Here is a 25,628-nt window from a genome sequence, read left to right on the forward strand (position 1 = left end):
TGAAGAGTTGAAATAAATTACTTTAATGAAGAACTGGGTCATATTTACAAGAGACATGGGGTTTGGCACAGATAAAAATATTTTAAACAAGAGAATGTCTCCCTCCCACAGGAGCTCCGGCGAGCGTCTTCTCACATGCGAGTCAAAATCCTTTCATCCACTGACACAGCTACACATGAGGCGAGGCCTAGTACGTATGAAGCCTCCTGCTCACACACTGGGGGCGGCCATTTTGTCAGCCTCATCGATAGTGCGGCATGTCACTGACCTAACAAACAATGTAGAGGACCACAAAATGGCCGCCTCTAAATAAGGGAAATCCACAGTAAAGGACTTCACACAGTTTTGACATAAATTACAGTCCACGTGTGAGGAATCCCACCAATGTTTTGATCCAGTTACCTGCCCCCTACTCATCAATATGGCTGCCTGTCTTGAGTCAATCGGGGACATTTATCATCAAGTTTCTGAGGTAAAACTGTTCTAGCTGCTCATGGAAACCAATCAGAGCTCAGCTTTAATTTTATAAACAGCTGTGGGAAAATGAAAGCTGAGCTCTGATTGGTTGCCATGGGCAACTAGAACAGTTCTGCTCTAAGAGACTTATAATAAATCTCCCCAAATGGGTTTCACGAAGAAATTATGACGCACAGTCACCGCTTTATCACGAACCACATATTTGCTATATAAAATACCAGCTTGTGTTTGTGCCGTGTGACATGAACGCCATGACGGGGGCACAATGGCGAAATTATCCCTGCAGAAATAAGTGTTGACATAATCCATGATATCTAACTACGGCCCTAACGTGGCCGGGCGACCAATGAGAGTCCTCCTTTCATTTTCCATACTGGGCTGGATTGTTTGCTATGGGTAACTTAGGCACGTTGGCCTCATGTATAAAAAGTAGTGCAGGCTAAAAAAGGGGGTCGGCGTTACCCATAGCAACCAAACAAGACATATGAAACAAATCCTCGAAATGGAATGAAGCCGGGGCACACGTGTTTCTAGCAGCGTTGTTTAGGCGTTCGGCCATAATGATTGAGGCAACATCGACATGCGCCATTTTATGAATAGATTGTGAGAGGGATTGGCTATAATGAAAGTCATCGGATTAAGGACTGTGCTCTTTGACCTACAAGATCCATAGCTCCAAGTAATGGCACTTGGTTTAACATGTATGGAATATGGAAGCCCCCAAGTCAGGGACCCCCATCGATGCTATCATGACAAGTAGAGGTACTCCCATAGACACTCCCATTGGATGAGATGGCAGAACCAACCATGAGTCTAGGGTCACTATGAACCTCAAACCCGGGCCTAAGAGGCGTAATACACCTCAAACAACTGCATTATTACAGCCCAAACCCATGGATGAGCATATATATGTATATATGGAACCAATGTATGAACTCAACGGATCAGACAGACACTTACAATCCACTATCGTACACGCCAGTACATACGCTCCACCTTGTTCCTTTTATTGGGGGCCATTTTCAACCGGGTTCTTTTCAAAGGTTCTCCATTTTAATCTGAGACATTTCTGAATGAAGTTTAAGATTAAAGGGGTTTTCCCATCGGGGCATTTACCTTTAAATGAATTCATTTGCCATATGTCAACATTTCTTCAATTGGATGTTATTTAAAAAAATGTTTTTGTGTGAAGATAATTTCTCATAAATGTAATCATGTTGTCCCTTAGAAACGAGATGGCTTCCTTGGATACGACCACCTCACACTCTGGCAGCGGTGGCCAGACATGCGTTATGGAGTCCTGTCTGACCTCTTGGATTCAGCGATCATTACCACAGGACGCCGTGGGACCTGCAGTAACTCCCGGACATTTCATATATAAAATCTTTTTGTTTAGTTGTGCAATCCCTCCAGCAGAGGTGGTCGTATCCAAGGGCAGAGTCTTGTTTCTAAGGGACCATATAACTATATTTATGAGAAATTATCTTCACACAGGAACATTTTTTTGATAAAATCTAATTGAAGAAATGTTTATATACGGCAGATTAATGAAACTGAATGTAAATGCCCAGACAAGAGGAGAAGACTCCTTTAAGGTTCCTTCACCTCTCTCTTCTTGTCTTTAGAGTCTTTCTTTTCGTAAGATTAAAACAACCCTCCAACCAGAAAACAAAGTTTGACTAGAAATGATGCGTGAATAGTCAAGATACCTGGTGCCCTCGGTTCGCTTGTGGTGTCTCCACTACTATATTCATTGTGTAAAGTCAAATTTAGTTTTCTGTGACTTTAAAGGAAATCTAACATTTTGATTTGATGCATTATGAACCAATCATACCTTAAGAATGCTGTAGCTAACCTGATGCAGAAACATATCTTGTTTAATCCCTGCGCTGAGTGGTTTTGCTGAAGGCACAATTATAACATTCAGGATCTTGGGAAAGCTGGATTGCCTTCACCCTGTTGTTACACTGAGTTTCCTGAATTGTCCAGACAGGACTAATCAACCTGAGCTGGATCACTTATACACAGCAACTGGGAGATGGTGCAGCGATTGATTACTTCTGCCTGTCAGGCACAACACAGTGATTACATCATTCTCCGTAGCAGTGCATACTTAAAGGGATATTCCCATGAAGACAAGTTTCTTATATGTACTCCGGAGAACAAAATAACACATTCTCTAATTCACTGTTATTAACAAAAATACAGCATTTCAGATTTAAGTCCAACCTCTCTCCATCTGTACACAATTTCAGTTGCCCCTAGTTACACGACCCTGTAACTTTTGACTTAGGGTCGGGTGGCGGCCATCTTAGATTTTTTGTGTGAGATTGTGCAGATGAGATTTCTGTCTCTCTCTGTTCTAAGCCTGTAGCCACGCCTCCGGCAGTGTGTGTCAGTGTATTAGTACACGTTTCAGGGTATCAGGGTACAAGGCAGATGAAAGTGTATATACACCTGTCCCCTGATAATCTAACCACATTGTCACCCCACAGAACTAGATGGATGATAATGTGTCTGCTTAGAGAGGCCCCGCCCACACCCTGGATTTTGCACTGAGCAGCCTAGGGAGTGATAGGAGCTAAAACAGCAATAAAACTGAGTAAAATTGTAAAATAAGGGGTTAAAATGATCTTTATTGTGTTAACATTACTAGGGGATTGAAATGTAAGAATTTTCTTTCGTGGGAAAACCACTTTAATGTGAGAGGAGAAGCGCTGGAGCCCCAGTACAGGAGCAACAGAGCCTCATTATCATAATTTTATAATTGTTTTTCAGCAAAACTACTCAGCTCAGGGATTAAACAAGATATGTTACTGCATCAGTGTAGCTACAGCTGTCTCAAGGTATGATTGGTTCACAATGCATCAGATCAAATGGTAATTTTCCTTTAAGCCAATGTGCTACAGCTTTAAAAGAACACTAAACACTGAAAATGCACAAAAATATCCTCTACTGTTTGTCCCATTTAACGCACAAAAATGAGAAGTTGATCCATGACCCTTATCTCCTCCTCTATGTAAAATAACTGTCTGCAGCAGGATCCTCTCCCCACAAAACCTTTAAGAATAATAAAGCCCTTCCCACAAAAGAGGATGAATGATACAAAATGATTGATCTGTAAGATTTCCATTGTGTTCCTGGGGGTTTAGTGTTCCTTTAAAAGTGCAATTTCAAAAACTCTAATTCATTGCTTTTTACCCATAGGGGGCAGTATAATGGTGGGTCGTGCTGTAAATTAACTCAAAACGCAATGATATACGACGTAGGGTCGTACAGAACTGCGTTCTCATTGGTCAGAATCCACACTGGGCCAAAATCTAATAATATCTACCGCAAAATGGAACGGAAGAGACTTGGTGACGATGACAACCGTGTCCTCAACCATCGTCCTGCCAGGCGCCATTACCAACCATAACAAAACACACATCAGCCGCTCGCTCCGCCGCCCACCCTCACCCCATATCAATCATTTTAAAAAAACATCCATTGAAAAAAAAAAAAATTTTTTTTTTTACCAACCAAATCAGTCTTGTGGCTTTTGTTTCCTGAAATCGGTGTTTTATGAACCTCTCCCAACTGGATCTGAAAATTCCTCTAAATTAAGTTTTCTTCAAAATATAATTTAAATAAACTTTTTTTTTTTTTTTTTGACTTATAATATACACAATAAATCCTCGTCCAAACATCTGCACATGAAAAAAAAATAAGAAAGTGCCAAGGAACTTCATAGAGCGGCCGGCACAGGCTCAGGGGTTGGAGGGTCGGATGTAGGTTTGGTCAGGTGCGGTCCTTGGTCTGGTGGATCCAGTTCTGGAGGAGAGAGGTAATGGAGGTCCATGTAAGGAGAGATCTGAGCTAGGAGTGGGACCACAGGGAGGTAGGTTGGAATGTCTATGGTGTCTTGTAGAGAGGTAGGTGGGAGTCATTGCACAGTGTAGGCAGAGTTGGTAAAGTCTTGGACAAGGTTCTGCTCACAATCCTGCAATGTGTTACGTCACGTCACTCCGGTGGGATGTCATCGTCACAGTGTTGGAGTTGTTACAGCGCAATGTCTGTGTGTCATGGCGGCTCCCTTCCTCCCGGGTCTTCCTCCCTGCTCCTTCTCGTTCTGTGCTATACTCGTACGGCCGATGCCGCACCGGAGGTCAGTGGTACCCTAGAGCCGCAATCATAGTCCAGATCCACCACCGTGTGAGCACCGGTCATCCGGCCCTGAGACGAACCCGACTGTTGGTCTCGAAAACTTTGAATGTAGCTCTGGAGAAAGATGAGGTCAGATTATTAATGACTTGGGCTCAATAAGAATCTCCTAAGATACAAAAAGATTGTAGGGAGAGAAGTTGTCTGGTTACTGAACACCTTGGGTAGAACTTATGACAGAGGTGTCACTGTAAGAGGTCCCAAGGAGGAAGCTCCACATAGGAATTATTACATACAATCTAATATAAGCAAATATTGAGACCGTTTTCCAGAGGGTAAGCGAATAAATTGTATAAGACACCCATACAATCAATTACACAGGCAGAGACATGTATGTGCACCACCGGCTCATACGGTGGACCTGTCTGGATCTGTAATGCTGAACTACAACCCGAGGAAGCTGCGGGATCACTAGAGCTTGGGAGGGTAAGTATTGAGTTTCTTTTGCTTTAATATGACAAGAGGCCCTGTTGTACATTTAGTTAGTGAGGGGAGGCCGCTGGACATTTCATAAAGATAGGAAACTGCTGGACATTTCATGTAAAAGGAGAGACTGCTGCATATTTCATGTATGAGGGGAGACTGCTGCATATTTCATGTATGAGGGGAGGCTGCTGGACATATAATTAATGAGGGAGGCTGCTGCATATTTCATGTATGAGGGGAGGCTGCTGGACATATAATTAATGAGGGAGGCTGCTGCATATTTCATGTATGAGGGGAGGCTGCTGGACATGTCATAAAGATAGAAAACTGCTGGACATTTCATGTATGAGGGGAGACTGCTGCATATTTCATGTATGAGGGGAGACTGCTGCATATTTCATGTATGAGGGGAGACTACTGCATATTTCATGTATGAGGGGAGGCTGCTGCATATTTCATGTATGAGGGGAGGCTGCTGGACATATAATGAATGAGGGAGGCTGCTGCATATTTCATGTATGAGGGGAGGCTGCTGCATATTTCATGTATGAGGGGAGGCTGCTGGACATATAATGAATGAGGGAGGCTGCTGCATATTTCATGTATGAGGGGAGGCTGCTGGACATGTCATAAAGATAGAAAACTGCTGGACATTTCATGTAAGAGGGAAGGCTGCTGCATATTTCATGTATGAGGGGAGACTGCTGCATATTTCATGTATGAGGGGAGCCTGCTGCATATTTCATGTATAAGGGGAGGCTGCTGGACATAGAATTAATGAGGGAAGGCTGCTGCATATTTCATGTATGAGGGGAGACTTCTTCATATTTCATGTATGAGGGGAGATTGCTGCATATTTCATGTATGAGGGGAGGCTGCTGCATATTTCATGTATGAGGGGAGACTGCTGCATATTTCATGAATGAAAGGCGGCTGCTCGACATATAATCAATGAGGGGAGGCTGCTCGACATATAATTAATGAGGGGAGGCTGCTCGACATATAATTAATGAGGGGAGGCTGCTGGGCATTTGATTAGTGAGGAGAGGCTACTGGACACTTAATTAGTGAGGGGGGGGCTTCTCCACATTTCCTGAAAACTGGAAGTTGCTGGACATTTCATGAATGACAATAGTCTGACGGACATTTAATCAGTGAGGCGTGGCTGCTGGACAATTCATAAATGACGGGAGGCTGCTGGACATTTAATTAGTGAGGGGTGGCTGCTGAACATTTAATTAGTGAGGGGAGGCTGCTGGACATTTATTTAGGAATGGAAGGCTGCTGGAGATTTCAAGAAGAGGGTTGGCTGCTGCATATTTCATGAATGAGGGACGATGGTGGGCATTTCATTACTGAGGGGAGGTTGCTGTTTGATATTTCATTAATAAGGGGGGTTGGGGTTGCTTCTGGACAGTATATAATATGAGTATGGTGCTGTGTCTATATTCTTGTGTAACATATATGTGCATTCTCCAATGTGATGTGCAGGATGGGGATGGCAGTGGGGTCATGATCCAAAGTTTGCGCTGGGGCAGACATTGTTCAAGAAATATCCAACTTTCAACCTCTCATTGTAGGTCCTCTGTAGAACATCATCTTCTGAGTGGAGAGATTTCTCATAGACATCAGGGACCTGTGTCCTCATAATTATTTCTCAGAATTCACCCTAATTCAGAGGAAAGGAGGGACGAAAGACTCCCCCTGCCCATAAGCAGAAGACATAACCTCCTGATTCTGGATCTGCCCCCGTTATAGGTCCCTGCACTAGAGCCAGCCTGTTGATAGGTGGTTGCCCGGATGTTCTGCTCCTACACATCTGATACTGAGGACCAATCCTGAGGACAAGTCACGGGGATTAGTAATAGACACAGGGAGCAGGAGACATACATTATCAATACTCACTGGGGAGATCACATCGCCATCAAATCGCCGAATTGGGGTGGGTTTTCTGCGGAAGGCTGGCTCAGGTGGATGCGGTGTTTTGTGCTGTGGGTGAGGGTGATGATGGTGGGGTCTCTTCTTCTTCTTCTTTTTCTCCTTACGCTCCTCTCTCTGCTTTATTTTCATAAGTTGGACCCGACGCTGCTGCCGACTGATTATAACTGATAGGGACAAGAACAGCAATAAATATCATTATATACAGGAGATCCCCAGGTTATACCGGCTGTACATATATCATTATATACAGGAGATCCCCAGGTTATACCGGCTGTACATATATCATTATATACAGGAGATCCCCAGGTTATACCAGCTGTACATATATCATTATATACAGGAGATCCCCAGGTTATACCATCTGTACATATATCATTATATACAGGAGATCCCCAGGTTATACCGGCTGTACATATATCATTATATACAGGAGATCCCCAGGTTATACCAGCTGTACATATATCATTATATACAGGAGATCCCCAGGTTATACCGGCTGTACATATATCATTATATACAGGAGATCCCCAGGTTATACCGGCTGTACATATATCATTATATACAGAAGATCCCCAGGTTATACCAGCTGTACATATATCATTATATAGAGGAGATCCCCAGGTTATACCGGCTGTACATATATCATTATATACAGGAGATCCCCAGGTTATACCGGCTGTACATATATCATTATATACAGGAGATCCCCGGGTTATACCGGCTGTACATATATCATTATATACAGGAGATCCCCAGGTTATACCGGCTGTACATATATCATTATATACAGGAGATCCCCAGGTTATACCGGCTGTACATATATCATTATATACAGGAGATCCCCAGGTTATACCGGCTGTACATATATCATTATATACAGGAGATCCCCAGGTTATACCAGCTGTACATATATCATTATAAAGAGGCGATCCCCAGGTTATACCGGCTGTACATATCTCATTATATACAGGAGATCCCCAGGTTATACCAGCTGTACATATATCATTATATACAGGAGATCCCCAGGTTATACCAGCTGTACATATATCATTATATACAGGAGATCCCCAGGTTATACCGGCTGTACATATATCATTATATACAGGAGATCCCCAGGTTATACCGGCTGTACATATATCATTATATACAGGAGATCCCCAGGTTATACCGGCTGTACATATATCATTATATACAGGAGATCCCCAGGTTATACCGGCTGTACATATATCATTATATACAGGAGATCCCCGGGTTATACCAGCTGTACATATATCATTATATAAAGGAGATCCCCGGGTTATACCGGCTGTACATATATCATTATATACAGGAGATCCCCGGGTTATACCGGCTGTACATATATCATTATATACAGGAGATCCCCAGGTTATACCGGCTGTACATATATCATTATATACAGGAGATCCCCAGGTTATACCATCTGTACATATATCATTATATACAGGAGATCCCCAGGTTATACCGGCTGTACATATATCATTATATACAGGAGATCCCCAGGTTATACCGGCTGTACATATATCATTATATACAGGAGATCCCCAGGTTATACCGGCTGTACATATATCATTATATACAGGAGATCCCCAGGTTATACCGGCTGTACATATATCACTATATACAGGAGATCCCCAGGTTATACCAGCTGTACATATATCATTATATACAGGAGATCCCCAGGTTATACCGGCTGTACATATATCATTATATACAGGAGATCCCCAGGTTATACCGGCTGTACATATATCATTATATACAGGAGATCCCCAGGTTATACCGGCTGTACATATATCATTATATACAGAAGATCCCCAGGTTATACCGGCTGTACATATATCATTATATACAGGAGATCCCCAGGTTATACCGGCTGTACATATATCATATATATATATATATATATGATTCTCCTCTCTATCCTTTGCCTCACTGCAGAACAACTGGCTGCAGCAGGAGCCCCTCCCCCTTTAGCTCCGCCTTATCTTCTAAACCACACCCCACATGATTTTATCAGCTGATACTAGAAGAGATCAGTGGGAAATCTTGGTGATAATGAGCCCTCGGCCGCTGTGTGATGATGGAGGGCGACGGCTCGGTTCAGACTCCGCAGTCGCCTTCATTACGGCACAAATCCCTTTAATCTTTGCTGTGATAAAACCTCTTATCAGTCAGTTACAATCAGAGAGAAAGCTATATCTCAATTACTCGGCTCGGCCGCCTCTTTCATCAATTCTCCCCGTGTGATAATATCTGGGCCGTGGAGCGGGGAGGGTCACCGCAGGGTAACATGGAGGGCACCCAGGCATCTCCGAAAAATAGCGATGACCAGAGGCGGCCGCTGCGTAAGACTCATTATAGCCGATCCTGACTGTGCATTAAGCTTCTCTATTTAACAATGTATCCCAAATAATCCACGTATTCCATTAAGAAAATATTTCAGGGGGGTCCAGTGCTCTGAGACCCTCTACCTCTATTACCCCGACCTGCTACAGAGCACACAAAAAACTGAACTGAATAACTCAAAACGTTCTCAATGTAAATGGAGTCATGATCTCAGCGCGAAAATTTAGACTTGATTTTAAAGTCTTCAAATCCTCAGCACAGACTGAATTACATGTCATTATTCTTTCTACCTGCTGTCGCCACTAGGTGGAGCACTCTGATTATGTTTTCAGTTCATTGTAAAACCTCAAGAAATTGGGGCAGATTTACTTACCCGGTCCATTCGCGATCCAGCGGCGCGTTCTCTGCAGAGGATTCGGGTCTTCCGGCGATTCACTAAGGCAGTTCCTCCGACGTCCACCAGGTGTCGCTGCTGTGCCGAGGCCCGCCGGAGTTCACGTTCCTATATTTGGTGAAGGTAAGTGCGTGTCCCGCAACGTTTTTTTTTTTTTTTAAATGCGGCGATTTCTCCGAATCCGTCGGGTTTTCGTTCGGCCACGCCCCCCGTTTTCTGTCGCGTGCATGCCGGCGCCGATGTGCCACAATCCGATCGCGTGTGCCAAAACCCGGGGCAATTCAGGGAAAATCTGCGCAAATTGGAAATATTCGGGTAACGCGTCGGGAAAACGGGAATCGGGCCCTTAGTAAATGACCCCCATTGTCTCCCCCTTGTGGTGACTCAACAAACAGGATGTCTAGTAAAAATGGCCACAGCTTGTAAATATGATTTAAAGGGATTGTTCAGGAATTAACATTGATGGGCTATCCGCGGTACAGGCCACCAATGCCTAATCGGCGGTGGCTGACACTTGGACACTTGGTCTTAAACAGAGCATGGTACCAGAAGCAGTTGGCTCCATGCTCTCTGTAGTGGCCGGAAGCTGTAACTACATTCACAGTCGTTCCCCGAAGCACAAGATCTTAATGATTTATCCTGTGGATGACCCCTTTAAAAAAAAGAGTCGTATTTCTAGCCAATTTTAAGAGTTTTTGAGGAACCCTTTCAAAAACCACTCGACAGCAAAACAGTTTGTTCTGGTTCCATTCTATATCTACAAGAATCAATTGTATATGCACCTTTAGGATGCGGATACAATGGATTGAGATTGGGCAGCCTTGTTTAGTCTGAGGGTGTAACTTAAAAATTTGTATTTTACTAAAGATTGGTCTCCTGGCCACACGCATGCCCTGCAGAGCCAAGTGTGCACATAAATGGGAAAGTTGGTGGCCACCCCAATATGTTTTTGGCTATTTCTTTACAACTACTCTACCTGCGAATCTATTCCAAACACCTAACATGATTATCACAATCTTTAAAGGGAACCTGTCACCAAGGACCTAATTGTCACTAAAGACAGGTTGCAGGTGCTCCTCCTGCTCCATCACAGAGGTTACAGCCTGGTGAGATGACATCAGTGGGGGAGGGAGGAGCTGTACAGGAGCACAAAGGTGGGGGCTGAGAGCTGAGGAGTCTGCAGCACAGGCAAGTCACATGTTTTTTTTTAAATGCATCCAAACCAAAGCCCAACCCCTGGGACTACACAAAGGATGCTGTCAGGGTACAAGAGGAAGTTATAACACACAATTATATTGTAATGCGAAGTTTAGAAGAGGCATTTTTGCACTGCAGGCGTCATGAGCTTTTACAATCTGTCTCTAGTAAAAATGAGGTGCCTGGTGACAGGTTCCCTTTAATCTAGATTTGGATAATCTTATCTCTAATCAAGAAATTTACACTAAGAGGAAATTAGAAGGTGGGTTGTTACTGCCCCATTTACCCCTGTCATAGCACCCACCCCTAATCCCTACTTTATGTAGCCTTCAGAAAATCCAGACAGAATCGTTACATAGCATGCAGTACACCACACAGCCTGACGGGGGCGCTGTCTGAGCACTATTTTGAAGACACAATGTATAATCTTATTTGCAACTCAGATTCAATTATGTTTATTGAGAGTCCCCTCCCGGGTGTGCAGGAAGCCACCAGAGGGCGATACTGATTGCTACTTAATTGCATTTCTGCTAATTAATACATGAATTACAATGTTTATTAAAATTTACGGCACAAATTGAGGACATTTTTTTCATATGGAAAAATGCTACAATCTGCTGTTTGGTCTTTACTTAAAGGAGAAGGAGCAAAAAGAAATGATAAAATATATGAAAGCCGCTTAGTAATATCTTATTCCCAGGCTGAGATATGAACCTTTAAAGTTACAGGCCCATAGGAGAAACACTTAAAGGGAAAGTCCACTCTCAAGCTGTAACCATTCTAAAATGAAGCATCGGCCCCAATAGAACTATGTACCGTCACTTTAATTCTACCGGTACATTGCCGACAATCTGTCCTCTACTACTTTCCAGTAAACAACTGCAGGATCAGACTACACAAGATCTGTTTGTAGTCTGTTACCATGGATACATAAAGGTAATGAGCAGGAATTCTGAGCAACAGCAATTTAAAAAAAAAAAAATTGGGGTCAAAGTTTTACAGTATTTTAGTAATATATTCTCCTGAACTCAATTCCTGACCATTCCCTGATCTGAGGACAGGGCACGTAGATAGGGATTATAAATCAGACAACCCTTTAAATCGAAACGATCACCAGGAATGTGATTTTTTTAGCTGGTGACAGGTTCCAGTAGCCTGCGATATGCTGATTTCTTTTTTTAAAAATGCCTTTGTCAGAATTCTGAATACTGACACTACTTTATAAAACTTTATTTCACATTACCTGGCAGCATTTTTTTTAAATCAGCATAGAATAGGCTATTGGAACCTGTCACCAGCTAAAAATCACATTTGTGATGATAGGTTCGCTTTATCAGGGGCTTTATTAGGGACTCCAGGGATCCATTTTCATACCAATGGTCCTAAAGGCTGTAGATATACATTTATTATGTATACATTTATTATGTTTTGCCTTTATGCTAGCCCACCTGCATTCATTGGTGCTACAGAATGAGTCTCTGATCCACTGCTAGGTCAGGGGCTGTAAAGCATCAGTCTCTTTTCACTCTCTGGAAGCTCTTGCAGGCAGGCTCTGCATAGAATAAGTCTCCTTCCTCCTCTGGCCGCTGCTGAAGGCAGGATCTGGACAGAATCAGTCTCCTTCCCCCTTTGGCAGTTGCTGAGGGGATGAAATGGATAGAATCAGTCTCCTCCCCCCTCTGGCAGTTGCTGAGGGAAGGATCTGGACAGAATCTCTCTCCATTCCTCCTCTGGCAGTCCCATGGGGCAGTTTGAAGACAGAATTGGTATCCTTCCCCTTTACGCAGCCGATGTGGAAAGGTAGTGAACAGAATGAGTCTCCTTCCCCCTCTGGTAGCTGCTGAGGAAAGGCTCTTGACAGAATCAGTCTCATTCCCACTGTAATAGCTGAAACTATAGTCCCTATAGAAACTATATTCTCCTCAGTTATTCCTATATAGTCCAGAGCTTCTGCTCCTATCCTGACAAGCAGGACAAGAAACTATTTCCATTGGTTGCTCTACAGTGATCACTGCATTGGCGATGGGTATAGTGACTAAGGAGTTGGCTTAGTAGATGGGCATGAATATTTCTATACACTGTGGACACTAGGCGGCAAATAGGAGGGTTTGGTACCTACCTTCTGTATGTGAGTAGCCCTCTGCAGTTACTTTCCACTGGACCAGGACTCCCAGTAGACTCAGCACAGGCCAGATGCCGAGAATAACCCAGCTGTACCAGCACATGGGCTGCGGAGGGTCCACCTTCATGCGCTGGTAGACGTACTGCACCAGCAGGAAGAGCTCTATGAAGTAATCCACAGTCACTGTCATGATGGCGCTGCCAAAGACGGCGGTGGAGAGCGTGGTGAAGAAGCGCTGCCACTGTAAGGTCAGCACTGCAAACAGCATCCCAATCCCCAGGAGGAGAGCCACCGGGACCCAGACGGTGCGGGGGTGGTAGAACTGCTCCATGACTATCAGCGTGGCTATGGCTAGCAGCAGTCCCAGCAGTAAGCCCACCATGAAGAGTCCCACGCTCCTCACCAGCATGGTGACCAGGCCACACAAGATGCCAATCCCAAGGCCAATGCCCACGCTGGCCTCCACGCTCAGCTGAGTGTCCAGGACCCGCTCCTTGTAGCATAGCATGAAGATAACCACCGAGCCAAACATGAGACCCGTCAGGAACATGACAGCCTTGAAGCAGCGGTAACCTGGAGGGACAGGAGCGGCATCATCAGTGACAAACATGGCGGCAACTATCATGTGACATACTACATCACTATATATAGTGTATCAGACTCCACGTACATCTCATAGACTGTAAGCTCTTGTGTCATCTCCTCATCCTCATAGACTGTAAGCTCTTGTGTCACCCCCTCATCCTCATAGACGGTAAGCTCTTGTGTCGCCCCCTCATCCTCATAGACTGTAAGCTCTTGTGTCACCCCTCATCCTCATAGACTGTAAGCTCTTGTGTCACCCCCTCATCCTCATAGACGGTAAGCTCTTGTGTCGCCCCCTCATCCTCATAGACTGTAAGCTCTTGTGTCACCCCCTCATCCTCATAGACTGTAAGCTCTTGTGTCACCTCCTCATCCTCATAGACTGTAAGCTCTTGTGTCACCCCCTCATTCTCATAGACTGTAAGCTCTTGTGTCACCCCCTCATCCTCATAGACTGTAAGCTCTTGTGTCGCCCCCTCATCCTCATAGACTGTAAGCTCTTGTGTCACCCCCTCATCCTCATAGACTGTAAGCTCTTGTGTCGCCCCCTCATCCTCATAGACTGTAAGCTCTTGTGTCACCTCCTCATCCTCATAGACTGTAAGCTCTTGTGTCACCTCCTCATCCTCATAGACTGTAAGCTCTTGTGTCACCCCCTCATCCTCATAGACTGTAAGCTCTTTTGTCACCCCCTCATCCTCAAAGACTGTAAGCTCTTGTGTCGCCCCCTCATCCCCATAGACTGTAAGCTCTTGTGTCAACTCCTCATCTTCATAGACTGTAAGCTCTTGTGTCCTCCCTCATCCTCATAGACTGTAAGCTCTTGTGTCCCCCTCATCCTCATAGACTGTAAGCTCTTGTGTCATCCCTCATCCTCATAGACTGTAAGCTCTTGTGTCATCCCTCATCCTCATAGACTGTAAGCTCTTGTGTCATCCCTCATCCTCATAGACTGTAAGCTCTTGTGTCACCCCCTCATCCTCATAGACTGTAAGCTCTTGTGTCCCCCTCATCCTCATAGACTGTAAGCTCTTGTGTCCTCCCTCATCCTCATAGACTGTAAGCTCTTGTGTCACCCCCTCATCCTCATAGAATGTAAGCTCTTGTGTCCTCCCTCATCCTCATAGACTGTAAGCTCCTGTGTCACCCCCTCATCCTCATAGACTGTAAGCTCTTGTGTCACCCCCTCATCATCATAGACTGTAAGCTCGTGTGTCACCCCTTCATCCTCATAGACTGTAAGCTCTTGTGTCACCCCCTCATCATCATAGACTGTAAGCTCGTGTGTCACCCCTTCATCCTCATAGAGTGTAAGCTCTTGTGTCACCTCCTCATCCTCATAGACTGTAACCTCTGGTGTCACCTCCTCATTCTCATAGAGTGTAAGCTCTTGTGTCACCCCCCTCATTCTCCTAGACTGTAAGCTCTTGTGTCACCTCCTCATCCTCATAGACTGTAAGCTCTTGTGTCACCCCTCATCCTCATAGACTGTAAGCTCTTGTGTCACCCCTCATCCTCATAGACTGTAAGCTCTTGTGTCACCCCCTCATCCTCCTAGACTGTAAGCTCTTGTGTCCCCCTCATCCTCATAGACTGTAAGCTCTTGTGTCATCCCCTCATCCTCATAGACTGTAAGCTCTTGGGTCACCCCTCATCCTCATAGACTGCAAGCTCTTGTGTCACCCCCTCATCCTCATAGACTGTAAGCTCTTGTGTCCCCCCTCATCCTCATAGACTGTAAGCTCTTGTGTCCTCCCTCATCCTCATAGACTGTAAGCTCTTGTGTCCCCCCTCATCCTCATAGACTGTAAGCTCTTGTGTCCCTCCTCATCCTCATAGACTGTAAGCTCTTGCGTCCCCCTCATCCTCAAAGACTGTAAGCCCTTATGTCACCCCCTCATCATCATAGACTGTAAGCTCTTGTGTCACCCCCTCATCCTCATAGACTGTAAGCTCTTGTGTCACCCCTCATCCTCATAGACTGTAAGCTCTTGTGTCCCCCCCTCATCCTCATAGACTGTAATCTCTTGTGTCATCTCCTCATCCTCATAGACTGTAAGCTCTTGTGTCACCCCTCATCCTCATAGACCGTAAGCTCTTGTGTCACCCCACATCCTCATAGACTGTAAACTCTTGTGTCCCCCCCTCATCCTCATAGACTGTAAGCTCCTGTGTCCCCCTCATCCTCATAGACTGTAAGCTCTTGTGTCCCCCTCATCCTCATAGACTGTAAGCTCCTGTGTCCCCCTCATCCTCATAGACTGTAAGCTCTTGTGTCACCCCTCATCCTCATAGACTGTAAGCTCTTGTGTCATCTCCTCATCCTCATAGACTGTAAGCTCTTGTGTCACCCCCTCATCCTCATAAACTGTAAGCTCTTGTGTCATCTCCTCATCCTCATAGACTGTAAGCTCTTGTGTCACCCCCTCATCCTCATAGACTGTAAGCTCTTGTGTCACCCCCTCATCCTCATAGACTGTAAGCTCTTGTGTCACCCCTCATCCTCATAGACTGTAAGCTCCTGTGTCCCCCTCATCCTCATAGACTGTAAGCTCTTGTGTCACCCCCTCATCCTCATAGACTGTAAGCTCTTGTGTCATCTCCTCATCCTCATAGACTGTAAGCTCTTGTGCCACCCCCTCATCCTCATAGACTGTAAGCTCTTGTGTCCCTCCTCATCCTCATAGACTGTAAGCTCGTGTCACCCCCTCATCCTCATAGACTGTAAGCTCTTGTGTCCCTCCTCATCCTCATAGACTGTAAGCTCGTGTCACCCCCTCATCCTCATAGACTGTAAGCTCTTGTGTCACCCCCTCATCCTCATAGACTGTGAGCTCTTGTGTCACCCCCCTCATCCTCATAGACTGTAAGCTCTTGTGTCAACCCCCTCATCCTCATAGACTGTAATCTCTTGTGTCACCCCCCTCATCCTCATAGACTGTAAGCTCTTGTGTCAACCCCCTCATCCTCATAGACTGTAAGCTCTTGTGTCACCCCCCTCATCCTCATAGACTGTAAGCTCTTGTGTCACCCACTCATCCTCATAGACTGTAAGCTCTTGTGTCACCCCCCTCATCCTCATAGACTGTAAGCTCTTGTGTCACCAACTCATCCTCATAGACTGTAAGCTCTTGTGTCCCCCCTCATCCTCATAGAATGTAAGCTCTTGTGTCACCCCCTCATCCTCATAGACTGTAAGCTCTTGTGTCCCCTCTCATCCTCATAGACAGTAAGCTCTTGTGTCACCCCCTCATCCTCATAGACTGTAAGCTCTTGGGCCCCCCCCCTCATCCTCATAGACTGTAAGCTCTTGTGTCCCCCCTCATCCTCATAGGCTGTAAGCTCTTGTGTCCCCCCTCATCCTCATAGACTGTAAGCTCTTGTGTCACCACATCATCCTCATAGACTGTAAGCTCTTGTGTCACCCCCTCATCCTCATAGACTGTAAGCTCTTGTGTCACCTCCTCATCCTCATAGACTGTAAGCTCTTGTGCCCCTCCTCATCCTCATAGACTGTAAGCTCTTGTGTCACCCCCTCATCCTCATAGACTGTAAGCTCTTGTGTCCCCTCTCATCCTCATAAACTGTAAGCTCTTGTGTCACCCCCTCATCCTCATAGACTGTAAGCTCTTGCCCCCCCCCCCTCATCCTCATAGACTGTAAGCTCTTGCCCCCCCCCTCATCCTCATAGACTGTAAGCTCTTGTGTCACCCCTCATCCTCATAGACAGTAAGCTCTTTTGTCACCCCCTCATCCTCATAGACTGTAAGCTCTTGTGTCACCCCACATCCTCATAGACTGTAAGCTCTTGCCCCCCCCCCTCATCCTCATAGACTGTAAGCTCTTGTGTCCCCCTCATCCTCATAGACTGTAAGCTCTTGTGTCTCCCCTCATCCTCATAGGCTGTAAGCTCTTGTGTCCCCCCTCATCCTCATAGACTGTAAGCTCTTGTGTCACCCCTCATCCTCATAGACTGTAAGCTCTTGTGTCACCCCCTCATCCTAATAGACTGTAAGCTCTTGTGTCATCCCCTCATCCCCATAGACTGTAAGCTCTTGTGTCACCCCCTCATCCTCATAGACTGTAAGCTCTTGTGTCACCCCCTCATCCTCATAGACTGTAAGCTCTTGTGTCCCCTCTCATCCTCATAGACTGTAAGCTCTTGTGTCCCCCCTCATCCTCATAGACTGTAATCTCTTGTGTCACCCCTCATCCTCATAGACTGTAAGCTCTTGTGCCCCCCCCCCCTCATCCTCATAGACTGTAAGCTCTTGTGTCCCCCCTCATCCTCATAGACTGTAAGCTCTTGTGTCACCTCCTCATCCTCATAGACTGTAAGCTCTTGTGTCCCCCCCTCATCCTCATAGACTGTAAGCTCTTGTGTCCCCCCTCATCCTCATAGACTGTAAGCTCTTGTGTCACCCCCCTCATCCTCATAGACTGTAAGCTCTTGTGTCACCCCCTCATCCTCATAGACTGTAAGCTCTTGTGTCACCCCCTCATCCTCATAGACTGTAAGCTCGTGTCCCCCCTCATCCTCATAGACTGTAAGCTCTTGTGTCACCCACTCATCCTCATAGACTGTAAGCTCTTGTGTCACCCCCTCATCCTCATAGACTGTAAGCTTAGACTGTAAGCTTATTATTATTATATGACAATAGTCTATAAGAGCTGGATTGTAGCTTCTTCCACTTCTGTGCTCTGACTACTACAGTAGTCGCTCTGAGCAGAGGGGAGGGGAAGTGCAGCAGATCTATTCAGAGAGATAAGAGCACAGCAGTGTGAGGACATGGCACCAAATGCAATAATGAATAATAATAATAATAATAATAATAATTCTTTATTTATATAGCGCACACAGATTACGCAGCGCTGCACAGGCATGTCAAATTGGAATAGATATTAATGTTGTCATAGAATGGCCAGAATATGTTACCCATAATGCCTCTGTTATATTACAGGGGGTCTAATGGCTCCAAAATCAACCCCACAAGTAAAGCTTTGCAGAGAGACAATTCCAGTTTCAATTTAAAAAAAAAAAAATCAGTTTTCATTTTTATGCAAATGAGGATCTCAGTGCACTGGGGGCGGGGTCATGTTTGCTGGTGCGAAAAAGCAGAAATCAGACTCGGCCCCACCCCAAGTGCACCTTGTGTCTACTCTACACTCCCTTTAAGATAACGGGTTTCCACTTACCAAAAAAGCAATAAATGATCCCAAAAAGGCAACACATAGCGCAGACGACGGAGGGAACCACCTGGTACCTCCGCTCTATCTCCTGCTCACAGGGGGGAGGCCACTCCTGCCCCGGCTCGGGGGCAAACTGCTTAAAGTGAGAGGCTTGCATAGTGGCGGTCATATCCGGATCAGGGGAGTCCTGCGGCCGAGCTCAGATCCTTCTCGGCATTAAGTAGTCGGTTCCATCCTGTTCACCAGTCCTGCAGAGAGGAGCACAGCAGGGTTAGGGTTAAGCGCCCATAGACGCGACAGTGTGCGGCGGTACAATGAGAGCAGTCACGGGGAGCCCTACTCTAGAGCAGGAAGCTGCACATGTCTGGGATGTAAAGAAGCTCAATAATTCCAGGAATATCGGTCCGGAAGGATGAACCACAATGTAAATGACATATATTATTCTCCAGTCACAACCAAAGCTGCTCTCAAAATTCTGCCTTTGCAATTGTGGAGAGAGTACAGTCTATTACCAGTCATGAATGGACTGCACTTCCCTTTACTACATTGTACTGTTTGTTTTGTGTCATTTGATGTATTGTTCTCCAGTCCCAACCAAAGCTGCTTTCGGAATTCTGCTTGTTGCCTTGGAGTCACTAAACAAAACTCTGAAGAATATGAAGATCTCAAAAACTTCTTTAGGTTCCTATTATGGCTCCAGAAATAAATGATCCATGATCCTGGGACAGTCTAAATGTCATAAAAATGTCCAAAATTATGCAAGCTATAGGTGGTGAAAGGGTTAACTGCTATCTGAGCGGTCACATTGCACTGCTCCCAGGTACAGAAGAGCAGGAGGTATCTGAGTGCAGCTCTAGATGTGACTAGAGCGTAATGCACCGTCTAAATTCCAGATGCATTGCTTTCAGGTAATAGAACAGGAGAATGTTTGTGAATGCAGCACTGGATGTGACTAGAGTACAATACACATAAAAAATTCCCAATGCGCTGCTTTCTAGTAACATAACAGGAGTATATATTTGAATGCAGCTCCGGATGCGACTAGAGTGCACCATCTAAATTCCACATGCACAGCTCTCTAGTAACATAACAGGAGTAGATATTTGAATGCAGCTCCGGATGTGACTAGAGTGCACCATCTAATTTCCACATGCACAGCTCTCTAGTAACATAACAGGAGTAGATATTTGAATGCAGCTCCGGATGTGACTAGAGTGCACCATCTAAATTCCAAATGCACAGCTCTCTAGTAACATAACAGGAGTAAATATTTGAATGCAGCTCCGGATGTGACTAGAGTGCACCATCTAAATTCCACATGCACAGCTCTCAGGTAGCTAAATATCATTAGGCTTGTGAATGCAGCTCTGACTGTGACTGGAGTGTAATGCACCATATAAATCCCAATGCATTGCACTCTAGTAAAAAGAAGAAAGTAGAAAAGGAGTGACCTTAGCCGACGCTCTTAGTGCAGCTTGGTATGTGACTAGAGTAAAATTCACCTTTTGAAATCCCAATATTACATATGTCCTAAGCAGTGAAGAGGTTAATTCTCATCTATGTTTCCATAATGCACTGCTCTCTAGTAACATAACAGGAGTAAATATTTGAATGCAGCTCCGGATGTGACTAGAGTGCACCATCTAAATTCCACATGCACAGCTCTCAGGTAGCTAAATATCAGTAGGTTTGTGAATGCAGCTCTGACATTCTAGTAAAAAGAAGAAAGTATAAAAGGAGTGACCTTAGCCGACGCTCTTAGTGCAGCTTGGTATGTGACTAGAGTAAAATTCACCATTTGAAATCCCAATATTACATATGTCCTAAGCAGTGAAGAGGTTAATTCTCATCTACGTTTCCATAATGCACTGCTCTCTAGTAACAGAAAAGGGGTGGACTTCTGAGTGCAGCTCTGGATGTGACTAGAGTATAAAGTACCAGGGTAGAATAAGTGAGGCAGTGTCTGAACTGTAGTGCCCCATCGGTCTACCCCCAGCGGTGCCTCTAGCCCCAGCAGTGCTCATGACTCCATGGGTGGTGATTTAACCCATTGTTGCAGTTGGCAGAGGTGACGTCCTGGGTGTCACTAGTTGTGCCCATGGCTGGCACTGGTTGTGATACCCGCTGCCTCCCTCTTCCCTCTGTACATCTGTACATACCAGCGCTGTCCTCTCCTCCTCCTACACAGGGATTAGACTAAAGCCTCCTATGATGTGATGCCCAGAAGCCTCTTGTGTGGGGCACAGCTGTGGGCACCGTGAGAGATGACCCCACCGCCTGACGCCAACCTCCCAGTATATAGGATGGGTCATGATACTGGTCTATACATCCTGCAGGGCTCAGGCGTATCCCTGCTCATGTATACAATAGTCTCCCTGTGACTCCTGAGCCCCTCACCCATTATGTCACCCAAGGCTTATCACCCGCAGTGTGACCCCAAGCCCATCACCCACCGCGAGACGTAATCCATCACATTGTAACTCAATACATTGTATACATATATGTCAGACATCTATATGTATCCATCTATCTATACATCTATATAAGATACATACATAAGATATAAGGTTAGATACTAACTGTATACTATATATAATACATGATGTTACATGTATACAGTCCTCTATCACACACTGTATATACATTATATGATGTTACATGTATACAGTCCTCTATCACACACTGTATATACATTATATGATGTTACATGTATACAGTCCTCTATCACACACTGTATATACATTATATGATGTTACATGTATACAGCCCTGTATCACACACTGTATATACATTATATGATGTTACATGTATACAGTCCTCTATCACACACTGTATATACATTATATGATGTTACATGTATACAGTCCTGTATCACACACTGTATATACATTATATGATGTTACATGTATACAGCCCTGTGTCACACACTGTATATACATTATATGATGTGACATGTATACAGTCCTCTATCACACACTGTATATACATTATATGATGTTACATGTATACAGTCCTCTATCACACACTGTATATACATTATATGATGTTACATGTATACAGCCCTGTATCACACACTGTATATACATTATATGATGTTACATGTATACAGTCCTGTATCACACACTGTATATACATTATATGATGTTACATGTATACAGCCCTGTATCACACACTGTATATACATTATATGATGTGACATGTATATAGTCCTGTATCACACACTGTATATACATTATATGATGTTACATGTATACAGTCCTGTATCACACACTGTATATACATTATATGATGTGACATGTATACAGTCCTGTATCACACACTGTATATACATTATATGATGTTACATGTATACAGCCCTGTATCACACACTGTATATACATTATATGATGTTACATGTATACAGTCCTGTATCACACACTGTATATACATTATATGATGTTACATGTATACAGCCCTGTATCACACACTGTATATACATTATATGATGTGACATGTATACAGTCCTGTATCACACACTGTATATACATTATATGATGTTACATGTATACAGCCCTGTATCACACACTGTATATACATTATATGATGTGACATGTATACAGTCCTGTATCACACACTGTACATACATTATATGATGCTACATGTATACAGCCCTGATGATGATGTTACATGTATACAGTCCTGTATCACACACTGTATATACATTATATGATCCTACATGTATACAGCCCTGTATCACACACTGTATATACATTATATGATGTGACATGTATACAGCCCTGTATCACACACTGTATATACATTATATGATGTGACATGTATACAGCCCTGTATCACACACTGTATATACATTATATGATGTGACATGTATACAGTCCTGTATCACACACTGTATATACATTATATGATGTGACATGTATACAGTCCTGTATCACACACTGTATATACATTATATGATGTTACATGTATACAGCCCTGTATCACACACTGTATATACATTATATGATGTGACATGTATACAGCCCTGTATCACACACTGTATATACATTATATGATGTTACATGTATACAGCCCTGTATCACACACTGTATATACATTATATGATGTGACATGTATACAGTCCTGTATCACACACTGTATATACATTATATGATGTGACATGTATACAGTCCTGTATCACACACTGTATATACATTATATGATGTGACATGTATACAGTCCTGTATCACACACTGTATATACATTATATGATGTGACATGTATACAGTCCTGTATCACACACTGTATATACATTATATGATGTTACATGTATACAGTCATGTATCACACACTGTATATACATTATATGATGTTACATGTATACAGTCCTGTATCACACACTGTATATACATTATATGATGTTACATGTATATAGTCCTGTATCACACACTGTATATACATTATATGATGTGACATGTATACAGTCCTGTATCACACACAGTATATACATTATATGATGTTACATGTATACAGTCCTGTATCACACACTGTATATACATTATATGATGTTACATGTATACAGTCCTGTATCACACACTGTATATACATTATATGATCCTACATGTATACAGTCCTGTATCACACACTGTATATACATTATATGATGTTACATGTATACAGCCCTGTATCACACACTGTATATACATTATATGATGTTACATGTATACAGCCCTGTATCACACACTGTATATACATTATATGATGTTACATGTATACAGTCCTGTTTCACACACTGTATATACATTATATGATGTGACATGTATACAGCCCTGTATCACACACTGTATATACATTATATGATCCTACATGTATACAGTCCTCTATCACACACTGTATATACATTATATGATGTGACATGTATACAGTCCTGTATCACACACTGTATATACATTATATGATGTGACATGTATACAGTCCTGTATCACACACTGTATATACATTATATGATGTTACATGTATACAGTCCTGTATCACACACACTGTATATACATTATATGATGTGACATGTATACAGTCCTGTATCACACACTGTATATACATTATATGATGTTACATGTATACAGCCCTGTATCACACACTGTATATACATTATATGATGTGACATGTATACAGTCCTGTATCACACACTGTATATACATTATATGATGTTACATGTATACAGTCCTGTATCACACACACTGTATATACATTATATGATGTGACATGTATACAGTCCTGTATCACACACTGTATATACATTATATGATGTTACATGTATACAGCCCTGTATCACACACTGTATATACATTATATGATGTGACATGTATACAGTCCTGTATCACACACTGTATATACATTATATGATGTGACATGTATACAGTCCTGTATCACACACTGTATATACATTATATGATGTGACATGTATACAGTCCTGTATCACACACTGTATATACATTATATGATGTTACATGTATACAGCCCTGTGTCACACACTGTATATACATTATATGATGCTACATGTATACAGCCCTGTATCACACACTGTATATACATTATATGATGCTACATGTATACAGCCCTGATGATGATGTTACATGTATACAGTCCTGTATCACACACTGTATATACATTATATGATGTTACATGTATACAGTCCTGTATCACACACTGTATATACATTATATGATGTGACATGTATACATCCCTGTATCACACACTGTATATACATTATATGATGTGACATGTATACAGTCCTGTATCACACACTGTACATACATTATATGATGCTACATGTATACAGCCCTGATGATGATGTGACATGTATACAGTCCTGTATCACACACTGTATATACATTATGTTACATGTATACAGTCCTGATGATAATGTTACATGTATCAGTCTCTGTTATCGTCTGATCTCAGCTGATGCCAGGGCATATTCCTGCCCGCCCTTCCCATTAACCCTGTGTGTGCCCCTCCTGCCCTGTGGATCTCAGTGTTGCCAGGTGATGATACAATGTTGCAATGTAAGGATCCTAAACATTGTGGCTTTGGGGCCTCTGCTCCTTCATCCTCCCATTCTGGAGACCTCACCCTCATCCTCACCATTAGACATGGCATCAGTTCTCCATACTGGGGGTCTTTTACCTCCCAGGCCTTGGCCCAGCTGGCAGATGATGGTGTGGGCACAGCCAGGGTGTGGGTGGGTAGCAATGATTAGTAATATCAGGGGGCAGGGGGTGGCATGGTGGGGTGAGTCCCATCTGTGGGAGGTGTCCTGGGAGACTTACCATGATGAGGAGCTGTCACTAGGTCCCTGGCAGTCTCTTCCTTGATGAGGGCTGTCTCTGTGCAGTCTCTTCTCATCCTATTGTAGGTGAGGCAGTCTCTGAGGTGCAGCCTGGGGGTCTCAGGCTGGGGGCACTGTCAGTGACTGTCTCCTCATGCTGCTTGTGCCCCTCTTTGTCCCCATCTCTATTCTCTCTTCCTTCTCCCTCTGCGGTTGGATGGAGGGGCTTTGTGATTAGAGACCTCCCCCCTCTCCCCTCCCTTCCCTCTCCCTTCCCTCCCTGTGTCTGCTGCCTCCACACCTCCTGCCTCCCTGCTTGCACTTTCTTTCGTATTTTGGCAAAAAGTATGTGCTTTCTTTTGGGCAGATAAGGTCCCCTCTTACCTATAGGTATCCTGGCAGATAATACCCCTCTCTTACCTATA

At 43.8% G+C, this 25,628-nt stretch overlaps 1 protein-coding gene across 2 annotated transcripts; it reads right to left on the reverse strand.

The window, feature by feature from the left end:
• TMEM198 (transmembrane protein 198) lies at positions 1-25,424 on the reverse strand. 2 transcript variants are annotated; one of them, XM_072122298.1, is made up of 5 exons: positions 25,205-25,424; positions 18,906-19,147; positions 13,122-13,697; positions 7,012-7,211; positions 1-4,737 (listed from the first exon to the last, which is right to left on the reverse strand). In XM_072122298.1, exons 2-5 carry the CDS (start codon positions 19,066-19,068, stop codon positions 4,594-4,596), a joined length of 1,083 nt encoding a protein of 360 aa, XP_071978399.1. In that variant the 5' UTR covers positions 19,069-19,147; positions 25,205-25,424; the 3' UTR covers positions 1-4,593. The 2 variants fall into 2 exon arrangements, with proteins under 2 accessions (XP_071978399.1, XP_071978398.1); XM_072122297.1 differs by having other exon boundaries at positions 6,997-7,211.
• Between the last annotated feature and the right edge of the window lie 204 nt (positions 25,425-25,628).

Source organism: Engystomops pustulosus, chromosome 8 (genome assembly GCF_040894005.1).
Source record: "Engystomops pustulosus chromosome 8, aEngPut4.maternal, whole genome shotgun sequence".
Lineage (NCBI taxonomy): Eukaryota > Metazoa > Chordata > Amphibia > Anura > Leptodactylidae > Engystomops > Engystomops pustulosus.